Source organism: Monodon monoceros, unplaced genomic scaffold (genome assembly GCF_005190385.1).
Source record: "Monodon monoceros isolate NGI ecotype Baffin Bay Population unplaced genomic scaffold, NGI_Narwhal_1 Super_Scaffold_20, whole genome shotgun sequence".
Classification (NCBI taxonomy): Eukaryota; Metazoa; Chordata; class Mammalia; order Artiodactyla; family Monodontidae; genus Monodon; species Monodon monoceros.
The window spans coordinates 48,247,356-48,270,960 of NW_021703777.1; the positions used below are offsets into that span (position 1 = coordinate 48,247,356).

The 23,605-nt window shown below is 38.0% G+C and overlaps 1 protein-coding gene across 10 annotated transcripts in view; it reads left to right on the forward strand.

Annotated features, from left to right (window-relative positions):
* The window catches only part of ANKRD17 (ankyrin repeat domain 17), a 161,735-nt gene that overhangs the window by 131,678 nt on the left and 6,452 nt on the right, over positions 1 to 23,605 (forward strand). For 9 of the 10 annotated variants that reach the window (XM_029235291.1, XM_029235292.1, XM_029235298.1 and 6 more), the window contains 5 exons: positions 64 to 511; positions 1,171 to 1,326; positions 3,112 to 3,261; positions 4,613 to 6,249; positions 12,726 to 12,923. In XM_029235291.1, the coding sequence (XP_029091124.1) occupies positions 64 to 511; positions 1,171 to 1,326; positions 3,112 to 3,261; positions 4,613 to 6,249; positions 12,726 to 12,923 (2,589 nt within the window). The remainder of the gene's footprint in view (positions 1 to 63; positions 512 to 1,170; positions 1,327 to 3,111; positions 3,262 to 4,612; positions 6,250 to 12,725; positions 12,924 to 23,605) is intronic. The other variant, XM_029235293.1, reaches the window with a different exon arrangement.

The window sequence follows — 23,605 nt, forward strand, 5'->3', positions numbered from 1 at the left end:
CTTAAACCTAAATATATGCCAAGAACGCTAGAACTTGCTAATTCAGTATTGCTACTTCTACAGATGAGCCTGAAGTCTTGACAGAGCCTCCAAGTGCCACAACCACTACTACCATAGGTATATCTGCAACCTGGACCACTTTGGCAGGTTCCCATGGTAAAAGAAACAATACCATAACTACAACCAGTTCAAAGAGGAAAAACAGGAAAAATAAAATTACTCCAGAAAATGTTCAAATTATATTTGATGATCCACTACCAATCTCATACAGTCAGCCAGAGAAGGTGAATGGAGAGTCCAAGAGCAGCAGTACCAGCGAGAGTGGAGACAGTGATAACATGAGAATTTCCAGTTGCAGTGATGAAAGCAGTAACAGCAACAGCAGCCGAAAGAGTGACAATCATTCACCTGCTATGGTCACCACCACTGTGACCAGCAAGAAGCAGCCATCAGTTCTGGTTACATTTCCAAAGGAGGAGAGAAAATCTGTTTCTGGCAAGGCTTCAATAAAGTTAGTTTCAATTTTCATTTTCATGATTTATAGTATCATTATGAAATACTTTGTTGCTGAATTGTTTAGTAAAGCAGGCAGATGAACAACTGACAAAATAAGGGTTTGTCTTTGTTCTAAAGAAGGCAAGATCTCATTTGAATTAAAGAATTACTGTGGGGCTTCCCTGGTGGCGCAGTGGTTGAGAGTCTGCCTGCCGATGCAGGGGACATGGGTTCATGCCCTGGTCCAGGAAGATCCCACATGCCGCAGAGCGGCTGGGCCTGTGAGCCATGGCCACTGAGCCTGCGCGTCCGGAGCCTGTGCTCCGCAGTGGGAGAGGCCACAACAGTGAGAGGCCCGTGTACCGCAAAAAAAAAAAAAGAATTACTGTGTAATTTCTTCATTTTGGTTGTTAAACTTAACCCATGAAAAGTATTAATTATGGTTTCTCAGGGATTATTATTGTATTTCAGTTCTGCTAAATTTGACCTCTAGATAATATCTTCTTAAAATTGGCCCTTCATATTATGCTAAGTATTGAAAAGTGAAAAATAAGTTTCTCATTTATTCATCATAGTATTCTTAAAATAAAGAATAAAATCATGTAGTAGATTGCCTTTATCATTAAAAATTCTACATCTCTTCTATATTTAATGTGTTTTTCCTCCCTGTTAAAGATTGTCAGAGACTATCAGTGAAGTGACCAGTAATTCTCTTTCCACTTGCACAAAATCTGGTCCATCTCCCCTTTCCTCTCCAAATGGGAAATTAACAGTAGCAAGCCCTAAGCGTGGACAAAAGAGGGAAGAAGGATGGAAAGAAGTTGTAAGAAGGTGACTGATTATTTCTTTGATTGTTTTTCTCATTTTTATATGTGCTCTATTTCACAATGAAGCATAGTTTACCTTACAGTTAAATTCCCCTAACTCTTCCAGAGGTTGCAAACAAACTGGTGGCCCAAGGCTGCATCTGGCCAACAGAGACGACCTGTACTATATTTTAGATGGAAAAAAAAAGTGTATGTTAACACTTTTAAAATTGAGAAATTTTACATAAAAAGTTAGATCATTGTGGTGTCTGCTTGACCCCCATAGGTATTGGTATTTGGTAGTGAGCTAATTTATTCAAGGTGATAGATTGTCTTGTTCAGCTTTGTAACCTCAGCCCAATATGTAGTGTCTACTACATACTTGTAAATATTTGGAGAATGAATTAAGTATTGGTTTTAAACTATTCTTCAAATCATAGGATACCTTTATTTCAGGGGTTTTAGGACTAAAATGTTTTGCTTGGAATTTTAAAAAAGTATGTATTAAAAAGTAAAACAACATCCCAGAAACTAAAAGGTGGTAAATACCACAGACCTAGAAAGGATGTGATCCATTATAAATCTTTGATAACCTATTTTAAGGAACTCTCCAGAAATTCCATCAAAAAAATTAAACTCTTGATTGTTTTAAAACAAAATCTGTAGTGAACCAAGCTTATTACTGTTAATCTCAAGATGTACTGTACATTTTTTATCTTATTTTGGGCCAACACTTCCTCTCAACCCCCATCTCTATCTTTATCTCTTTCTCTGTCTCACACACATTCTTTTGAACTAACTGAAATCACAACATCAGAATACTTTCTGTACAAAAATAAGAGAATTCAGTTTTCCTGCATGTATTTTATATTGTAGTATGCAAGCAAATTCTTAACTAACTTAAAATAATGATCACTGACTGATTATTATGTTCTTTAGGGAAAAAGGAATTATTAAGTAACTTAGTTATGTATACAAAAGGGCAGGGATCATACCTTACCATTTAAAAAAATAACGTATAATTTCATATTTAATCTATTCTAAATAAATAATTTACTTATTCATTGAAGCACAGTTGGCTCCTTCTTTTTATTGAGAGTTATACTGTTTTTCTTTTAGAAGTATTCTTTAATTTAGACTTGTCAGAAATTTATATCTACCTTTCCTGAATCTGAATGTTTAAAATTGTAATGTAATTTTGTAGGTGTTAGGTGGGTTTTGCTTTTTTGGAATTCCAGCAGGCTTTTCTCTTTCCTCACACAACTAAACGTCCCTTAGCAAGTTTCCATATTTGTGGATAATCATGTTAATGACTCTAGAAGAATGCAGGGCAACAATGAATTTTTAGTATCATCCTTTCAGTTATATATTAGGGAATAAAAACAAGAATATGAGTCAAACACCCAAAGGTACCCACAAGAAGCCTTTCTTGACTCCTTGGGGTAGATTAGATGCCCCAACCAATGTGTCTTTATGATACCCTATTAGAGCACTTACAACATCGTGTTGTAGTTTTCTTACTTGGTTTCTACATAGTATATGTAGGCAGGAACCCCTGTCTTTTATTTGCCATTAGTATTTGCATTAACACAGCGTATATCTACATGTATGTGCGTCACAGATATTAATGAAGGACGAAAGTCAGAAAAGCAAACAGTTTTTGGTAATGAGATGAGAAGCTGTGGTAAAGCTCACTCTCTCTCTCTTTCTCTTTTCTTTACAGGAACATATTTTAGCAATAATTCTTATTTGAATTGTAACCACTGATAATTATGATTTATCTTAATTTATTTTTGCAACTGTTAAACAGGTCAAAGAAAGTATCTGTTCCATCAACTGTGATATCCAGAGTGATTGGAAGAGGAGGCTGTAACATTAATGCTATTCGGGAGTTCACTGGTGCACACATAGATATTGATAAGCAGAAAGACAAGACAGGAGACCGGATAATAACTATAAGGCAAAATTTTGTCTCTTACGGTTTTTTTCTTTTGTATTTTATTGCACTAGAGCTTAATTATCAATATATATAAGCATTTGAGTTTTCAATGGAACTTTGTATTTAACAGCATACTTTTTTAAATGGGAATTTGATTCGTGTTTAAGATAACCTTTACAGTTTTTTTTTTCTTATTTATATGCTCTTATGAAGTATTTCAAAGGGCTTTAAAGGAATTTTTCTTTTGTGTGTGTATGACAAAGGTTTGAATAATCTTTTCCTTATATAAACTTTTAATATGACATTCTTAAAAGCTTTTTAAGAAGGAATGGGTTTCTAACACATTCTAATCTGTAGTTTTCCATCTTTCTCTTAAATTAGCATTTGAGATTTGTTATTCTGAGATTGTATCCTTAGAATATGAGCTCAGTAATAGGTTTAAATCTGAAGTGGATATTTGTTTTAAATTGAATACTTGAACATGTCTGTGCCTGAATACACTTAGAGTAAAGATGATATTCTAAGAAATCATAAATTTGGTTGTGAGAGACAGGTGCCCTTCCCAGTAATAGAAGGACAGATAGTTTTTTAGCCTGCCTCAAGAGGAAGGAAGCAATTACCCAGCTCTGTTTTGCACTTATCCCCTTCTCCTATCTTGTTTATCCCTCCCCTGGGATAGGTGTAGTCACAACTTGCCTTATCCAGAGAAGAGGGGAAGTAGATACCCTTTATAAGTATTTTTCCCCTTAGGGTCTCCATAAGGCTTTCCTTTCAATCAAATATTTTCCTGAACATCCAAGACTGGGGTTTGACCTTATGGCCATCGTTGTAATTATCAGGATTCTTCTCTCATTTTGAGACATCTGTCCAAAAGAGTTATAATAATCACTCTACTAATAGAGAAACCACTAATAAATATAAATGGGGTCATCTTAGCTACCAGGATTTAAAATAAAATACTATTTTCTTACTCAGTGGTATTATTTTTCTTGCTTATTTGTACTGCTTTTAATATTGATCAGCTGTTTAACTTCATGGTAACAATATGGATTACGTAGGATTTTAAGTGCAGTGCTTTTCCTGTCTAGAATGTATTTCACAGTAGGAAGATGATTGTTTAGTCTGAGGAAACAATAGTGAAATTAAATTTTTGGGAAAAGAAGTCATTTACTTTTCCTTTGAAAAATATCGTGGTGTGTCAGGACAGTTTATTGCTTTGTTTGCATAATACCTCAAAAATAGAAAATTGCTTCTTAACTTTTATCTGTTCTCTGTATGTGTGTACATACACATACACACATGAATTAATTTAGGCTTTACATATTAAAAAGGGGAAATTGGACCTAATTTTTTTTTTTTTGTCAACTTATAGGGGTGGCACTGAATCAACAAGACAAGCAACTCAGTTGATCAATGCTCTGATCAAGGATCCAGACAAAGAAATTGATGAACTTATTCCAAAGAATCGTTTGAAAAGCTCCTCAGCAAATTCCAAAATTGGGTCGTCAGCACCTACCACCACTGCTGCTAACAGTTCCTTAATGGGAATTAAAATGACGACTGTAGCTCTGTCATCAACATCTCAAACTGCCACAGCACTCACTGTGCCTGCAATTTCTTCTGCATCTACTCACAAAACCATTAAGAACGCAGTGAATAATGTGAGGCCTGGTTTTCCAGTTTCTCTTCCATTAGCATATCCTCCTCCACAGTTTGCACATGCTTTGCTTGCTGCTCAGACTTTCCAGCAGATCCGTCCACCAAGGTTGCCCATGACGCACTTTGGAGGTACTTTTCCACCAGCTCAATCCACTTGGGGTCCTTTTCCTGTCAGGCCTTTGAGCCCTGCCAGAGCTACTAACTCGCCTAAGCCTCACATGGTGCCTCGCCATAGCAATCAGAATAGCAGTGGTTCTCAGGTGAATTCAGCAGGTTCTTTAACTTCAAGTCCAACAACTACAACCAGTTCATCAGCTTCAACGGTGCCTGGTACATCTACAAATGGCAGTCCAAGTTCACCTTCTGTTAGAAGGCAGCTTTTCGTCACAGTTGTGAAGACATCCAATGCCACCACAACAACAGTCACAACCACAGCAAGTAACAACAGCACTGCACCCACAAATGCCACATATCCTATGCCTACTGCCAAAGAACACTACCCAGTATCATCCCCATCTTCCCCATCACCACCAGCCCAGCCAGGAGGGGTTTCTAGAAACAGCCCTTTGGATTGTGGAACAGCATCTCCAAATAAAGGGGCATCTTCCTCTGAACAGGAAGCAGGTAGTCCACCAGTAGTAGAAACAACAAACAGTAGACCTCCAAACAGCAGCAGTTCTTCTGGGAGTTCATCAGTTCATTCTACTCAGCAGCAACCTCCGGGATCTGTTTCTCAGGAGCCAAGACCACCTCTTCAGCAGTCTCAGGTTCCTCCCCCGGAAGTTAGAATGACTGTTCCTCCTTTAGTAACAACAAGTTCTGCTCCAGTGGCGGTGCCTTCTACTGCCCCAGTGACTTACCCTATGCCTCAGACACAAATGGGATGCTCCCAGCCTCCGCCTAAAATGGAACCCCCTGCTATTAGACCACCCTCTCATGGCACAGCTGCCCCTCACAAGAATCCAGCTCCTGTGCAAAATTCATCTGTTGCAGTCCTCAGTGTCAATCACATTAAAAGACCTCACAGTGTTCCCTCTTCTGTCCAGCTACCTTCGACCTTAAGTACACAAAGTGCTTGTCAAAATTCAATACATCCAGCAAATAAGCCTATTGCTCCCAATTTCAGTGCCCCCTTACCATTTGGGCCCTTTAGCACATTGTTTGAAAATAGCCCTACTTCTGCTCATGCCTTCTGGGGAGGATCTGTTGTTTCATCTCAGTCAACACCAGAATCTATGCTATCAGGAAAATCCTCATATTTGCCAAATTCAGATCCTTTACATCAGTCTGATACTTCCAAAGCTCCAGGTTTTAGACCACCATTACAGAGACCTGCTCCAAGTCCCTCAGGTAAGTTTGTATTTTCTGACATTCTGCAGCTGCTCATTTATACAAATGATGTTGAAACTCTTGGTTATTTTCTAATACTTTTACTCTGTGGCTGGGTCAGATAGACAGACAGTAGTACTAATTCAAATGCTATTGTATTGACTGTGTCTAGAATGGCATTATTATTTTTTAAATCTTTTTAGAAGCTGTAATGGATTTTTATCTTAAATTTACTATAAATAAATTTATTCATCAGGTATATTTTTCTCTCTCAAAGTAAAGAAAAGGGGACTTCCCTGGTAGTCCAGTGGTTAAGACTCTACACTCCCAATGCAGGGGGCCCGGGTTCCATCCCTGGTCAGGGAAATAAATCCCACATGCCACAGCTAAGACCAGGAACAGCCAAATAAATAAATAAAAATATTTTAAAAATAAATAAATTTTAAAAGTCTCTTTTTTTGTTTTTTTTTTTGCGGTACGCGGGTCTCTCACTGTTGTGGCCTCTCCCGTTGCGGAGCACAGGCTCCGGACGCACAGGCTTAGCGGCCGTGGCTCACGGGCCCAGCCGCTCCATGGCATGTGGGATCTTCCCAGACCGGGGCACGAACCCGTATCCCCTGCATCAGCAGGCGGACTCTCAACCACTGCGCCACCAGGGAAGCCCCTCATTTTAATTTAATAAGATAATGCCATCAAAAGTTTGCTTTTAGTTCAAATAAAAAATTATTACCAAAGATTTTTAAATTTTGATTTCACTTCCGACTGTCTTTTTTGTTTTAAAAATAATGAGAAAAATACAGAGATACATAGTTCAAAAGGGTAGGCACTAACTATATGTGCTATTTAAATTTAATAAAATTAAAAATTCATCTCAGTCAAACTGCCCATTTTTAAAATTTTTTCCCAGTTTTGTTGAGATGTAATTGATGTACATCACTGTATATGAGTTTAAGGTGTAGAGCATAATGGTTTGACTTACATACATTGTGAGATAATTGCGGCAGTAAATTTAGTTAGCATTCATCATCTCCTATAGATACAATTTTTTAAAAAAAAGAAAAAAGAAAAAATATTTTTCCTTGTGATGAGAGCTCTTAGGATTTAGTCTCTCTTAACAGCTTTCCTATGTATCATACAACAGTGTTAACTACCGTTACTATGTTGCACATTACATCTCTAATACTTACTTATCTTGTAACTGGAAGTTTGTACCTTTTGACCACCTTCCTCCAATTCCCCCCCACCCCACCTCCACCTCTAGTAACCACAAATCTGATCTCTTTTTCTATGAGTTTGTTTGTTTGAGATTCCACATATAAGTGAGATCATACAGTTTTTGTCTTTCTCCGTCTGACTTATTTTACTTAGCATTATGCCCTCATGGCCCATCCATTTTGTCAGAAATGGCAGGATTTCCTCGTGTTTTTTTCTGTTTTTTTTATGACTAAATAATATCCCATTGTGTGTGTGTATGTGTGTGGTATGTATACATATATACATATATGTATACATACCACAGCTTCTTTATCCATTCATCCATGGATGGTTTTTTCCATGTCTTAGCTATCGTATATAATGCTGTTACGAACATGGAAGTGTAGGTATCTTTTTGAGTTAGTGTTTGTGTTTCTTTTGGATATAGTTCCAGAAGTGGAATTGCTGGATCATGTGGTAGTTCTATTTTTAGTTTTCTGAGGATCCCCCTTATTGTTTTCCATTGTGGCTGTAGGCTGGTCATATTTCAAGTGCTTCCTTGTTAAGCACATAATGGCTGGTAGCTGCAATATTGGAGAGCCCAGATACTGAACACATCTGTTAACATAAAAAGTTCTGTTAGACAGTGCTGATACCTAAAGAGGATCTAAAAATCTGGTTTTGAGTGACTGCTTTTTCTTTTTTAACTTTTTACTTTGAAATATTTTTAGAGTTATAGAAGACGTCTATAATTAACCCCAATTTCCCCTAAGTAAGCATTCTTACACCATATATTTATTAAAACTAAGAAATTAATATTGGTACAGTACAATTAACTGGACTACAGACTTTATTCAGATTCCACAGTTTTTCCAATAATGTTCTTTTTCTGTTGCAGTGTCCAGGATACCAAGTTGCGTTTTGAGCTTTGTGGTTTTGTTGTTTTTTTTGTTTTTTTTTTTTTGCGGTACGCGGGCCTCTCACTGTTGTGGCCTCTCCCGTTGCGGAGCACAGGCTCCGGACATGCAGGCTCAGCGGCCATGGCTCACGGGCCCAGCCGCTCCGCAGCATGTGGGATCTTCCCGGACTGGGGCACGAACCCGTGTCCCCTGCATCGGCAGACGGACTCTCACACTGCGCCACCAGGGAAGCCCAAGCTTTGTGTTTTAATATGAATATTTCAAATAATTAAAAATAATTTCATTGAGTTATTTGTAGTGAGGTGGATGGACCTAGAGTCTGTCCTACAGAGTGAAGAAATTAGAAAGAGAAAAACAAATACTGTATGCTAAAAACAAATACTGTATGCACGTATATATAGAATTGGGAAAAAAATGTGGTTCTGTAGAACCTAGGGGCAGGACAGGAATAAAGACGTAGATGTAGAGAATGGACTTGAGGACATGGGGAGGGGGGAAGGGTAAGCTAGGACTAAGTGAGAGAGTGGCATGGACATATATACACTACCAAATGTAAAATAGATAGCTAGTGGGAAGCAGCTGCATAGCACAGGGAGATCAGCTCGGTGCTTTGTGACCACCTAGAGGGGTGGAATAGGGAGGGTGGGAGGGAGATGCCAGAGGAAAGAGATATGGGGAAATATGTATATGTATAGCTGATTCACTTGTTATAAAGCAGAAACTAACACACCATTGTAAAGCAGTTATACTCCGATAAAGATGTTAAAAAAATGTCTACCATTAAAGCAATAATAAAATAAAAATAAAGATAATTTCATGCTAGAGATAGACAAACTATGGTCCATGTGCCAAGTATGGCACCTGATTTTACATTTGTGGGGTTTTTTAATTGAGTTATAACAATTATGTAAGATTTAAAAATTTTTCTTTTAATTTTTAAAAAGAATAATATGTGACACAAAAAATAGTACATTCGGAACTTCCCTGGTTGTCTCGTGGTTAAGAATCCACCTTCCAGTGCAGGGAATGTGGGTTCAGTCCCTGGTCGGGGAACTAAGATCCCACATGCCACGGGGCAACTAAGTCCTGGTGCTGCAGTTAGAGAGCCCACGCACTCTGGAGCCCGTGCGCCACAACTACAGAGAAGCCCACGTGCCGCAACTAAGACTCGATGCAGCCAAAAATAAATAAATAAATAAATTTTAAAAAATAAAATAGTGCATTCGAATTTCAGTGTTCATAAATAAAAGTTTTATTGAAATACATCTATGCCCATTCATTTACATATTGTGTTATGGCTGCTTCCATGCTCTGCTGACAGCCTAAAAATATTTATTATTTAGCCCTTTACAGAAAGGTTGCCAACTTGTTATGTGTTATTGAAGAGATGACATTCTGGGACTAAAAATTTCTAAATAGAATGGGAACTGATTGTTATTTTTACCTATTTCTATAACACATAAATATAATGTAAAGAACATGGTCAGTAAATATTTCCTTGCTGGGGGTTGATTGAAATATTTTCATGTACTTTCAAAAACACTTCTCTTAATACTAAATAGAATCAATATAATTTGGTTGTAAAAGCTTCATATGCTAATTAGTACATTGGAAATGCTTTTACTTTTTTCATTTTTTTATTTTTAAAAAAGTTTTATTGGAGTGTGGTTGATTTACAGTGTTATGTTAGTTTCAGGTTACAGCAAAGTGAATCCGTTATACGTATATCCACTCTTTTTTGGATTCTTTTCCCATATAGGCCATAACAGAGCATTGAATAGAGTTCCCTGTGCTATACAGTAGGTTCTTATTAGTTATCTATTTTTTGTCTAATAGTGTGTATATGTCAATCCCAATCTCCCAATTTGTCCCTCCCTGCCCCTTACCCCCTGGTAACTGTAAGTTTGTTCTCTACATCTGTAACTCTATTTCTGTTTCATAGATAAGTTCATTTGTACTCTTTTTTTAGATTCCACATATAAGCAGTATATGATATTTGTCTTTCTCTGTCTGACTTCACTCAGTATGACAATTTCTAGGTTCATTGATGTTGTTGCAAATGGCATTATTTCGTTCTTTTTTATGGCTGAGTAATATTCCATTGTATATATGTACCACATCTTCTTTGCCCATTCCTCCATTGATGGACATTTAGGTTGCTTCCATATCCTGGCTATTGTAAACAGTGCTGCAGTGAACATTGGGCTGCACGTATCTTTTCAAATTACGGTTTTCTCTGGATATATGCCCAGGAGTGGGATTGCTGAATCATATGGTAGCTCTGCTTTTAGTTTTTTAAGGAACCTCCATACTGTTCTCCGTAGTGGCTGTACCAATTTACATTCCCACCAACAACGTAGGCCGGTTCCATTTTCTCCACACCCTCTCCAGCATTTATTGTTCGTAGATTTTTTGATGATGACCATTCTGAATGGTATGAGGTGATACCACATTGTAGTTTTGACTTACATTTCTCTAATAATTAGTGATGTTGAGCATTTTTTCATGTGATTTTAGCCATCTGTATGTCTTCTTTGAAGAAATGTCTATTTAGATCTTCTGCCCATTTTTCAATTGGGTTGTTTGTTTTTTTTGATATTGAGCTGCATGAGCTGTTTGTATATTTTGGGGATTAATTGGAAATGCTTTTATATTTCAGTTTTGTAGAGTTGGAATTTAGTGAAAATACTTCACTTTTCAAAAAATGTGAAATCTAGGTAATGTGTTAAGAAAGACTAAAATTAAGATTTAGAGGAAAAAAAATAAATTCTTGTTTTGTGGAAAAGTATAGAAAAAAGCCATGCTCCATCGGGAGGTAAGGTTTTGGGGTGTACAGTTGATTAGAGCCAAAATTAGCAATGAAGTTTAACTTAAGAGTCTATCAGAGGGAAGTATTAGATTCAGGTCAACATAGGCATGTTTGCCTTTACAGCTATACCACTATTTCTACACCCTAGAAATTAACATTAATTCAGTAATAGCACCCAATATGTAGTACCATCATCCCAAATATACCCTTTATGCCTGTATGTTTCTTTTTTTTCTCCTTTTGATCCAACCAATCAAGATTCACACATTGCTTTTGGCTATTATGTCTCTTTGATCTCCCACAGTCTAAAACATCTCACCACCTTCTTTTGTTCTTCTTGACATTGAATCCTTTGAAGAGTCCAGTTGTACTGAAGAATGTCCTGCATTTCAGATTCACCTGTTTTCTCAATCTGTGGTTACATTCTGGTTAAACATTTCTAGCAGAAACATCAGATAGGTAATGTTTGAATCTCACACTGCATTGTATCAGGAGGCACTCAGTGACAGATTGTCCTTCTCTTATCTATGGAAAGCATGGCCACTTAGTTAAGATGCTGATTGTCAGATCTCTCTATTATAAAAGTATAGCTACAGGGGCTTCCCTGGTGGCACAGTGGTTGAGAGTCCACCTGCTGATGCAGGGGACACGGGTTTGTGCCCCGGCCCGGGAAGATCCCACATGCCGTGGAGCGGCTGGGCCCGTGAGCCATGGCCACTGAGCCTGCACGTCCGGAGCCTGTGCTCCGCAACGGGAGAGGCCACAACAGTGAGAGGCCTGTGTACCACAAAAAAAAAAAAAAAAAAAAGTATAGCTACAATCTCTTTTTTTCTCCTATAGTTTTTTTTTTGGTTTGTTTTTAGTTTTGTGGGTTTTTTTCGGTTTTGTTTTTGTTTTTTTATTTTAGTAGCACTCTTAAGTTCACAGCAAAATTGAGAGAAAAGTACAGGGGTTTTCCATATACCCCCTGCCTTCACACAGGCATAGCCTCCTTTATTACTACATCCCACTTCAGAATGGTATTTTTGTTACAGTTGATGAACCTACAGTCACACAACCTTATCAAAGTCTGTAGTTTACATGAGGGTTCATTCTTGGTGCTGTATATTCTGTGGGTTTGAACAAAAGTCTAGTATAGTCACCATTATACTATCATCCAGAGTATTTTCAGTGCCTTAAAAATCCTTTGTGGTTTGCCTACTCATCCCTCCCTTCCCCATACGTTTTTAAAGGTAAAATTTTATACAACTCCTTGGCCACTAAACCTATTTAAATTCTAGTGTTAATATTAAATCTATATGTATTCTATAATAAGTAATAAAATGTCAGAATTAAAATTAAATGTAAAATGTTTTCCTTGGTAATTTCTTTTTCATAGCTATCTTTAGGAAATAAAGGGGGAAATAATGAGTGGAATAATGAGTGGAATGAGTGGAAGAAGTAAGCAAGGAGAAATTTTTTTAATAATCTAAAATATTTTTGGATATATTAGGGACCTCTTGGAATTTTAGGTTTTTCTAATTATATCTCCTAGGGGTAACTATTATAAATTATGATTATCTTCTACATTATAGGTATTGTCAATATGGACTCACCATATGGTTCTGTAACACCTTCTTCTACACATTTGGGAAACTTTGCCTCAAACCTTTCAGGAGGTCAAATGTATGGACCTGGGGCACCCCTTGGAGGAGCACCCACAGCTGCTAACTTTAACAGACAACATTTTTCCCCACTTAGTTTGTTGACTCCATGTTCATCAGCATCAAATGGTGAGTAATATACACTGTAGTTCCAGAGGAAGAGTTTGTCTGTATGTTCCCTTAAAAAACAAAAGGTTTTGGGCTTCCCTGATGGCACAGTGGTTGAGAGTCCGCCTGCTAATGCAGGGGACATGGGTTCGTGCCCCGGTCCGGGAAGATCCCACATGCCGTGGAGCGGCTGGTGCCGTGAGCCGTGGCTGCTGAGCCTGCGCGTCCGGAGCCTGTGCTCCGCAACGGGAGAGGCCACAACAGTGAGAGGCCCGCATACCACAAAAAAATCCCCAAAAAAACAAAAGGTTTTAAGTTTTTCAAAGTTTGGAGTCTTTAAGTTTTAAATCTCTTAATAATTTAATTTCTATAAAAATGTAATTTGTGTTCATGGCAATCTGAAATCAGGAGGAATTTAAATAGAATTTCCAGGTTTTTAAAGTATTAGAATCAACTTCGGCTCTATCAAACCTAGCATATTGAAGTTAATTTCTAAGAATTAGAAATTTTGAGAATAAAAAATCTTGCTGTATCATCTATTGATATACATTTACTTTCAGGTTTGAGAATATAGCTCCCAAGAAGAAAGATTTGTAGCCTTAAAAGTAGTATAAATATAATGTTCTTTTGGTCTACCTTTAAATCTCATCTATTACATAAATAATACAACTGATTTCACATTACCAGATATGTGATTTTAACTGTAGTCAGCCTTTGAAGCAGTGATCAGATTTTTCAGACCAAGGAAGATCATTCATCATTAGGGAATTCAACTCACATTAAGAGAATTCCATAGTGAGGCTATTATTTGTGGTTATTTATTTATTTAGCAAGGATAAAGACATCAAATTGCTTTCACCTTGAGGAAATTTTAATAAGAATCCATTTTTTTTTAAACTACCAAATTTCTTCTAACAGTGTTAGAGCCCAGTTAATAGAGACTGGTTAACTGAATGAAAGAGTAAAAAAATATTAGTATTTGAGAGATGCATATCAAAGTACATTACCAGTGAAAGCATGAAGTAAGGTGTAGCATATAGTGAATTTACATATTTATAGTTTTTCTTGTGTTTGTCAAATAACAAGGACTGTCACTTGGAATATTAATTATCCTTGTACAGGTGTCCCTAAGTGAAAAGAAGTGGTTTAAGAAAGAATTCAAAGTGACTGTGATAAAAACATGCCAGAAACAAAGTGAGAAGTATGAAAATAAAGTACGAATGTAAGAAGAAAAAAAGTTTACAGCAGTTGTCATTGAGGATACTTTACCCATCTTTGAAGATAAAGTGAATATACTATAACATAGCTACTTAGCCTGGCTTATCTAAACTAAGCTATTAACAGAACACTGAAACTAAATATAACTCTAAGGAATAACTGATTATGACATTTAAGTCTTAACTCTGGCTTATAAGGAAAGGTTATAGCCTCAGTTATTTAAAGCTGTATTCAATGCAACATAAATTTCTGTGTACTAGAGGAATATGGATAACTGTTTTATTTATTTAATTATAAGGAAGATTGATAGGTATATATTGAATGGAAGGTAATTCACTCTGTATTAAAAATTGGCCTGGGCCTTCCTGGTGGCACAGTGATTAAGAATCCGCCTGCCAATGCAGGGGACACGGGTTCGAGCTCTGGTCCGGGAAGATCCCACATGCTGCGGAGCAACTAAGCCCGTGCACCACAACTACTGAGCCTGTGCTCTAGAGCCCGTGAGCCACAACTACTGAAGTCCACGTGCGTAGAGCCCATGCTCTGCAACAAGAGAAGCCAACGCAATGAGAAGCCTGCACACTGCAACCAAGAGTAGCCTTGCTTGCCGCAGCTAGAGAAATAGAGAAAGCCTGCACACAGCAATGAAGACCCAACACAGCCAAAAATAAATAAATAAATAAATTTATTTATTTATTTAAAAAGTTGGCCAGAAAAAGGGGGGGAATTCCCTGGCAGTCCAGTGGCTAGGACTCCGAGCTTCCATTGCCAGGGGCACGGGTTCGATTCCTGGTCAGGGAACTGAGATCCCGCAAGCCGCGCCATGTGGTGCAGCAAAAAACAGAAAAAAATGGTACTTTATTCTAATTCAGGGTTCTCTCCCTTTAGGGAGGTGAATTTGAAGAGATTTTAGGGCAAGTTACAACAATTAAGGAAAAAAAGAAAAAGAAAAGTAAAATATTGAGGATTACCAATGAACTGTTTGTAGTATAGCTAATAACCATATGTTAAATGATAATAACAATAACAACAGTTAATTTACTGAGGTTTAGATACTTTTCAAGGTAATTTTCCCCCCAGATTGCCTTTGTCAGCAAAATCCTAATATAGACAGTTAGGTGAGCTTAGGCAAGTCATTTCAGTGAACCTCAATTTTCTGATCTGTTAATATCCACCACACTGGATTAGTTTAAGGAGTAAATGGGATAATCTACTATTACTATTGGTCTACTATTATCTACTATTACTGCTATTATCTACTGTTATCTACTATTACTGTTGGTCTTTTTTCTTTTTGATGATAATGAACAGTAAGTGTTAGTCCTGTTTTCTAATAGTTTTAGAAATGTACTAATGGAATGGTAACAGAAGAGCAAACATATTTATAAGTAGCCAGTGATTAAAAAGTCTGAAACATAATTTTTGAATGATTTTACCTGCTTAGTTTTTTCTTTGACTCCTCTTAAAATTACTTTTTATTCCTAAGTATAGAACAGATCTGAATCAGTGTCTTCTGAGTATGTTGAGCTGAAACTAAACCGTTATAGGAATAAAAACATCTTCCTTAAAATATCTACATATGGGTGATTCATATTCACCTATTTTTATATAAAAATAAGGATACTCTTTGATTTTCATGTTCATAAAGAAATAGGAATTGGGAGAAAAGGTGTTAAAATTGTAACATCATTGCTATTGAAATGTGTTACCTGAAATTTTTTGGTACTTAATCTTTAAAATAGAGTGGATTCTCAGAAGCAGAGAATGTTTTAATATAAAATAAAACATACTTACTGATACTAATGTTTATTACTTTAGGAAATACATTAGAGATTTTTTTTCCCCTTTTGAACCATGAACCACTCAAGGTAAACATGTTGCATTTGATTATATCTCTAGGGTCTTTAAAGAGTAGCACAAAGAACCCGTGTATATCCCCCCACCCCCACTCACTAACTGTTAACATGTTGCCACATTCCTCCCTTTCCCCACCATGTATCCCTGTGTGTATGAGTGAGTGAGTGTGTGTCTGTGTACATGTGTGTGTGTAGAGTATGTGTAGGGATTGTAGGGTTTTTTTCCTGAATCATTTTAGAGTTAGTTGCACATATCAAGCTGATTCCCCTAAATACTCCAAATTATAATATTTTGGAAGAACAAGAACATTCTCTTCCACAACTACAATGCAGTTGTCAATTTCAGCAAATTTTACATTGATACATTATTATTATCTAATGTATAGTCCATAGTCACATTTCATCACTTGTCCCAATAATGCCTTTATTACTTCCTCTCATTCAAGATTCAGATCAGTATCACAGATTGCATTTAATTTCCATGTCTTTTTAGTCTCAGAAAATCTGGAACTGTTTCCTTAGCCTTTCTGTATCTTTCAAAGAAAGCTTTTTTTTTTTTTTCAGATTATAGGTCAGTTGTTTGGTAAAATGCCTCAGTTTGTTTTTCTGATATTTCTTCATGATTAAGTTTAAGTTATATATTTTTGACACGAATATTAGTATTAGTCAACATTGCACCCTTCTCACTGACATTAGAAGGTATAAAATGTCAGTTTGTGCTATTATTGGTGCTATTAACTTTGATCTCTTGGTTTCACAGATTTCTACACTGTCAAATTGTCATTTTTCCCTTTGTAATTTATAATTAATATGTGGGGAGTTGCTTTGAGACAATTCTTATTCCTCATCAGACTTTCAAGCAGAATATAAGGGAAGGGGGGTGGAGAAGTAGCACTTATCTCAGTAGAAATAATAGTTTTATTTTTGTAACCATGATAATATTTATAAATTTAAAACAAAACCAACCTTGATAAAGGGAAAAACACTAAAATTGAATGTAAATAGAAACAAGTAAACCTATCTGTATTTTAGATTATTAACATAAACCTACTAAAAGAAAAAGAAACAATCCAAAAAACTCTTAAAGACAGTAGTATTTTGTATACCCTTCAGTCTAAAGACAAATAAACTTCAGACAAATCTGCAGTTCTACTTAGGACATTTGTTTTTTTATAATATTATGGATAAACAATTTTAAAACTATATGGGGTATATTGTAAGGTTGAGCAAATGAATAAGTAAAAATATTGATGACGATGTGATCCAGGATTCTCACTGTAAGAAGAGAGAAATATAGAGTAGAGTAAGGCAAGGAAAAACGCCATGGAATTGGATTGGAATTAGAGGATCAATATGAACTCATGATTTTATTTTTTCTTTTATTATTATTTTTAAAAATAAATTTATTTATTTTTGGCTGCGATGGGTCTTGCTGTGAGCGGGCTTTCTCTAGTTGCAGCAAGTACGGGCTACTTTTCGTTGAGGTGCACGGGCTTCTCATTGTAGTGGCTTCTCATATTGCGGAGCATGGGCTCTAGAGCGCAGGCTCAGTAGTTGTGGCACACGGGCTTAGTAGCTCTGCGGCATGTGGGATCTCCCCGGACCAGGGCTTGAACCCGTGTCCCCTGCTTTGGCAGGCGGATTCTTAACCACTGTGCCACCAGGGAAGTCCATGAACTCATAATTTTAAAATGATGTTATGTGTTGCATTGAATCATATAAAATTGCCATTTCGCCACCCCCACCCCCCCCCTGCTGAAAGGGCCTAGAAGCAATGAATTTTCAGTAGCACTAAGCGTATTCAGTGTCCAGATCTGTCTGTTAAATATTTTAGTTTACTAAAAGAAACTAGGTCTTCTTGGGGAAATAGCTGATTGGAGAGCTGGGGCAGGGAAAGTATAAGGGGAGCCTGCAAAAATCTTAAGAGTGTCAGAAAGTAATTCAGTGCTCAGACGATTGGGACATGTCAAAAGGACACAGGAGGCGGCTTGAAAGGGGCTCCCACTAGCCAAATTCAGGACAATTTGACCATCAAAATGAATAATGTCAGCTCATTGAATAAAACAAAAACCCATGTTTACATAATGATTGTAAATAAAATTTTAAAATGCAGAAGAGGGAATGTTGCTCCTTACAGTATAATGACAACTTATAAATGTAGAGGAATTATAATTTGAGTCATCATTTTGCAACTGTTAGAATGATTGATTCAGACAAAACTCTCAGACTTTTTTACCTTTAATACTGAGCTTTTAACTAGTTTGCATTTTCCTTACCTAATGTAAATCTTAATACTTTTTAATGACCATTTAGTTTGTTTCATCTGACTTCTAACTCTTCTTTAGGTAATCTGTTCACATGAGTGTAATTTCATGTTTTTGTTTATTTCTGGTAGTCTTTTAAAATTTTGTTTTTAGTATTTATATTTTTCTTAAAAATTGCCATTCTGGGTGCTGTTGTAGAACTAACCACAGAAGCATGACTTATTTTTCACAATATATGTATCTGCTTTATGTACTTGAACAGGTTTTATCACCACTTCTCCATACATTCCACTTTTCTTTTCCCTCCCCCTCTTTAGGACATCAGGACATGGTATTAGGACTCTGGCAAATTAAGTTGGGATGTGGGGGACATGGGTCCCTTCCTTCAAAAAAAAAAAAAAGAAAGAAAGCAAAGAACCTTCCTTGAGGCCCCCAAACAGCAGATTGGTGATGCCGGAGACCCTTCTGCATACAGTCTGGGCAGAGATCACTTCAGCCCTTATTCCACTCAAACTGCTAAGGTCTATCCTACCAACATTCAACCAGTCCATGCATTGAGTACTGATCACTGGCTCTGGTCTGTGAGTTTCAGGCCTTGGCAAATTTAGTCAGTGGGCCATTTTGACATTCAGTCTTACAAAGCTGTTGTCGGATCAAAAAGCAGCAAAAAAGCATTAACAGTTTTTTAAGGAAAAAACTAATTTTACATCGTGACCTAGTACACATGTACCTGTGTGTGATTGAAATATATTTACAAAACAATACTTATCCTTACAATATATGTTGCATGCTGGTATTTTCTATTCTGTTTTCTTTAACCTTTAAAACAATTTTTTACGTTAGTCATGACCAACCACATTCATCTCATGATCTACTATAGTTTAATCAACACTGAACTGAAGCATGAAAGTACAGTGTAATTTTCCTGCAGGAGCACTTTTTCCATTTGTAAGTCACATTGCTCTTTCAATTTGAATTCAGGACCCTGTTGTCATTTCAGAACTGAGGTGGATTTACTGAAGCTTCAGTTTCAGGATAATCTTATTTGCAGGGGGCCCTGCCAAGGTCCTGTACCTGATTTTGTATTTGTAGTTTCGCATTCTTTTTCTAAAACAGATTCCCAAGATTATATAGGATCCCACAAAACCTCTAAAACCTTTTTTTTCTCTAATATATGTTAGCATATTTAATAACATGACTCTGATTTAGATTTTGCTTCTTTTTTTCTAATTAAAGAAATTATAATAATTAGAGATGAGAAGAGAAATTATAATTATGCTCTTTTCTAGCAAGGAATATAGACCGACCCAAGCAATCTCAAGGAAAATGGTATTTACTTTAAGGCTGTGCAGGGCGATCTTCAGAACTGTCCAGGATTTAGTACAGCAACTCTCTATCTCTTTCTGTAGTGGATTTATGATCTCTCACTCATGGTCTGTTTCTTATCTTGCTTACTCTCTTTACACCTAGGCTTCTTCGTAATCTCATCTTATATACGGTCCTCAAAGATTCAATTCATAGTTAATTAAGCCAGTTTTTCTCCGTTTACCAATTGCACCTTTCTGATTGAGAAATATGGTTGGCTCAGCTCATATGTTCAAGTAAGGTCGTAAGTCATAGATTACCAGCTAGCCTGAAGTAGATCATTGTTCAGTCAGATGCCTGCTGTTAGTCCAGTTAAGCCATCAGGAAAGAAGCAAAAAACAGTCATCTGACAAACTTAAAAAAAATAAAATAAAAAAACAACGAACTATGGCTAGTGAGGTGGCAGAATCTGTGAAAAGGGCAAATTTTTATTTTTTCAGGCTTTCTCTAGTTGTGGTGAGCAGGGGCTACTCTTTGTTGCGGTGCGTGGGCTTCTCATTGCGGTGGCTTCTCTTGTTGTGGACTACGGGTTCTAGGCGTGCAGGCTTCAGTAGTTGTGGCATGCGGGCTCAGTAGTTGTGACTTGCAGGCTCTAGAGCGCAGGCTCAATAGTTGTGGCACATGGGCTTAGGTGCTCCGCGGCATGTGGGACCTTCCCGGACCAGGGAACGAACCAGTGTCCCCTGTATTGTCAGGTGGATTCTTATGTACTGTGCCACCAGGGAAGTCCCAGGGCAAATTTCTTAAATGAGGTGGGTTAGCAGGCAAGCCTCGTTATTCTGCTCATTTAAGCAGAATATGGAGGGTTTCTTGGGACCTCCCTAGTGGCACAGTGATTAAGAATCCACCTGTCAATGCAGGGCACACAGGTTCGATCCCTGGTCTGGGAAGATCCCACATGCCACAGAGCAACTAATCCTGTGCACCACAAATACTGAGCCTCTGCTCTAGAGCCCACGAGCCACAACTAGTGAGCCCGCATGCCACAACCACTGAAGCCTGCGTGCCTGGAGCCTGTGCTCCACAGCAAGAGAAGCCACCGCAATGAGAAGCCCGGGCACCGCAACAAAGAGTAGCCCTTGCCGCAACTAGAAAAAGCCCGCTTGCAGCAATGAAGATGCAAGCAGCCAAAAATAAAAAAATAAATAAACAGAATATGGAGGGTTTCTGTTATTTTGCTTTGCTTTTGTTTTTTGAAGGATACAGTAAAAGAGTGAAAAACTAGCTCTAACGTAGAAGTTAGGGCAGGCTCCCAGAGATGAGTCTGAGGAAAGGTAGGATTCATTCGTTCTCCTTCCATCAGTCCTTCCTGCTTGCCTTCCATCTCTGCTTCCTTCCTCCCTGTCACCTTTGCCTGTGTCTTCGTGTTAGTTTTCTGGGTTGATTTTTCTCAGGTATATAATTGTGCCCTTTCAATATGTAGTTTAGAAAACAAAAAATAGAACTTTGTGTATCATATTTACAACTGCTTGTGTTCCTTGCAGTTCGATTTAGTCTTTTCTGGAATATTCTTTCATTTCTAATCCTTTCCTGAGTTTTGTCATCTTGTTTCTAGTTTTACTAATTCTGAATTATGCTGTTCTTTCAAATCTTTTATTTCTTTAAGCTCACTTTGGAATTTTAGATTATAGTCTCTTTCTGATGTGCCTTTACAATATTAGACTAGACTATAGCACTGGTTTTGTTTGTTTGTTTGTTTGTTTTGTTTTGTTTTGTTTTGCGGTACGCGGGCCTATCACCGTTGCGGCCCCTCTCGCTGCGGAGCACAGGCTCCGGATGCGCAGGCTCAGCGGCCATGGCTCACGGACCCAGCCGCTCCGCGGCATGTGGGATCTTCCCGGACCGGGGCACGAACCCCCGTCCCCTGCATCGGCAGGCGGACTCTCAACCACTGCACCACCAGGGAAGCCCAGGGACTGTTTTTTTTGGCAGCAGGAACTGGTTTCGTGGAAGACAGTTTTTCTATGGACGGGGGTAATGGGAGCGCTGGGGAGTGGCAGATGAAGCTTTGCTTGCTTGCCCACCGCTCACCTCGTGCTGTGCAGCCCGGTTCCTAACAGGCTGAGGACCAGTACCGGTCTGCGGCCCAGGGGTTGGGGACCTCTGGTTTACAAGTTATTATGGGTCCATATCTCCTTTAGTTAATAGAATAGCTTTGCATGGACTTCGACTGCAGTTCTATTTTGTTTTGAATTTTTTAATGAAGTGAGTTTTCCTGAACATTTAGAAGGATTAAGTGGATCCGGATATTTTCTCTAGCTTCAAGACTCTAGAATTTCCTCTTATAAGGAAGTGTGCAAAAATATGGTCTTATACTTTGTTAAATCTCTTGGCTTTGTTGTCCCTACCCACCCATCCAACCTACCCACACCTCTTCTACCTCTGCCCTACTCTTGACTGGATATTTCTTCACTTTGCTTTTGTTGTCGCTTTCCTGTTCAGTTTAGAATCTGTTCCCAAAAGTTTCTTGTCAGTGTAGGACTTTATCAGCAGGTACCTTTAAGAAGTCATAGCGAGGACTTCCTTGATCGTCCAGTGGTTAAGAATCTGCCTTCCAGTGCAGGGGACATGGGTTCGATCCCTGATCGGGGAACTGAGATCCCACATGCTGTGGGGCAACTAAGCCTGCACGCTCTAGAGCAGGGGTTCCCAGCCGCCCCCCCCCCCACCCCCCGTCTGCAGCCTGTTAGGAACCGGGCCTCACAGCAGGAGGTGAATGGCAGGCGAGCGAGCAAAGCTTCATCTGCCGCTCCCCATCGCTCCACATAGCTCACATTACCATCTGAATCATCACCCCCATTACCACCTGAACCATTCCCCACCCCCACACACACATCCCCCACCCTGTGGAAAAATTGTCTTCCACAAAACTGGTCCCTGGTGCCAAAAAGGTTGGGGACCACTGCCCTGGAGCCCACGTGCCACAACTAGAGAGAAGCCCATGCACCGCAATGAAAGATCCCACATGCTGCAACGAAGATCCTGTGTGCTGCAACTGAGACCCAATGCAGCCGAATAAATAAATATGTATTTTTTTAAAGTCATAGGGCCCAAGTTGCTCCAGCTTTTTCAGACCTTACTGTGAATCCCTTACAATCACCCATGCATAGGCAGAACTCTCCCACTTTCACCTGCTGTTCTCAGATTGGCCTGCCCTGCTTTCCTTTGAATACTTTTGACTGTTTTGTGGCTCTTCTGTTCTCAGGTCTAGAGAATTGCTTCCTTCCACACAGATGCTACTACTACATGAGTCTTATAGCTTTTGGTGATTTGTCCCCATTCATTTGTATCTTTGGATTCATTTGGATATCTTGTCTGTTTTGTTATAGATGTTATCCATGGGCATGGGTTTTGGGCTTAGCTAACTTAGTGGCTTTTTTTAATGGGAAGAATCAAAACCTGTGCTACTGTTACTTCCATCATCCTAGAATTCCTTCTTATACCACTGTAAGATGAATTTTTAAATATTTATAATTTTTTTGAAGACACATGTGGCTTTTCCATTTTCTTATCATTTGTTAAAAGTAAATGCTGTCAAGTAATGCTAATGGATCCATGACCGCAGGAAATGTATTTTAATTTTTCATTAGAAGGTAATAGTTTTCTTGGTTTACTTTTACAGTTAAGTCCACGTTTCATGTTTTTGTTCCCCAGTGAAATCAGTATCCATACAATAAATTATAATTTATAAGGTACTTTAGCATTCATTCCTTTTAGTTAATAGTCACTACATCTCATTGAGTGGCGGTACTATCAATTTAACCAAAATAGACTTCTGCAAGTACTAGTAAGATGGAATTGATCCCCACAGTACTTTCCAATTTTGTATGATTCTAAAATATATGTGAGAAGTCTTCTAAAAAACATGTTCAGGCCAATAATATTATTGAATTTTCTTTGTCTTCCAAGTTCCCTGAAAAGTACCTCAGGATATAGAAGCACTATGTTTGTGTGTACAGATAGATTGATTGATTTTGTAAATTTATTAGCTACCTGAGTC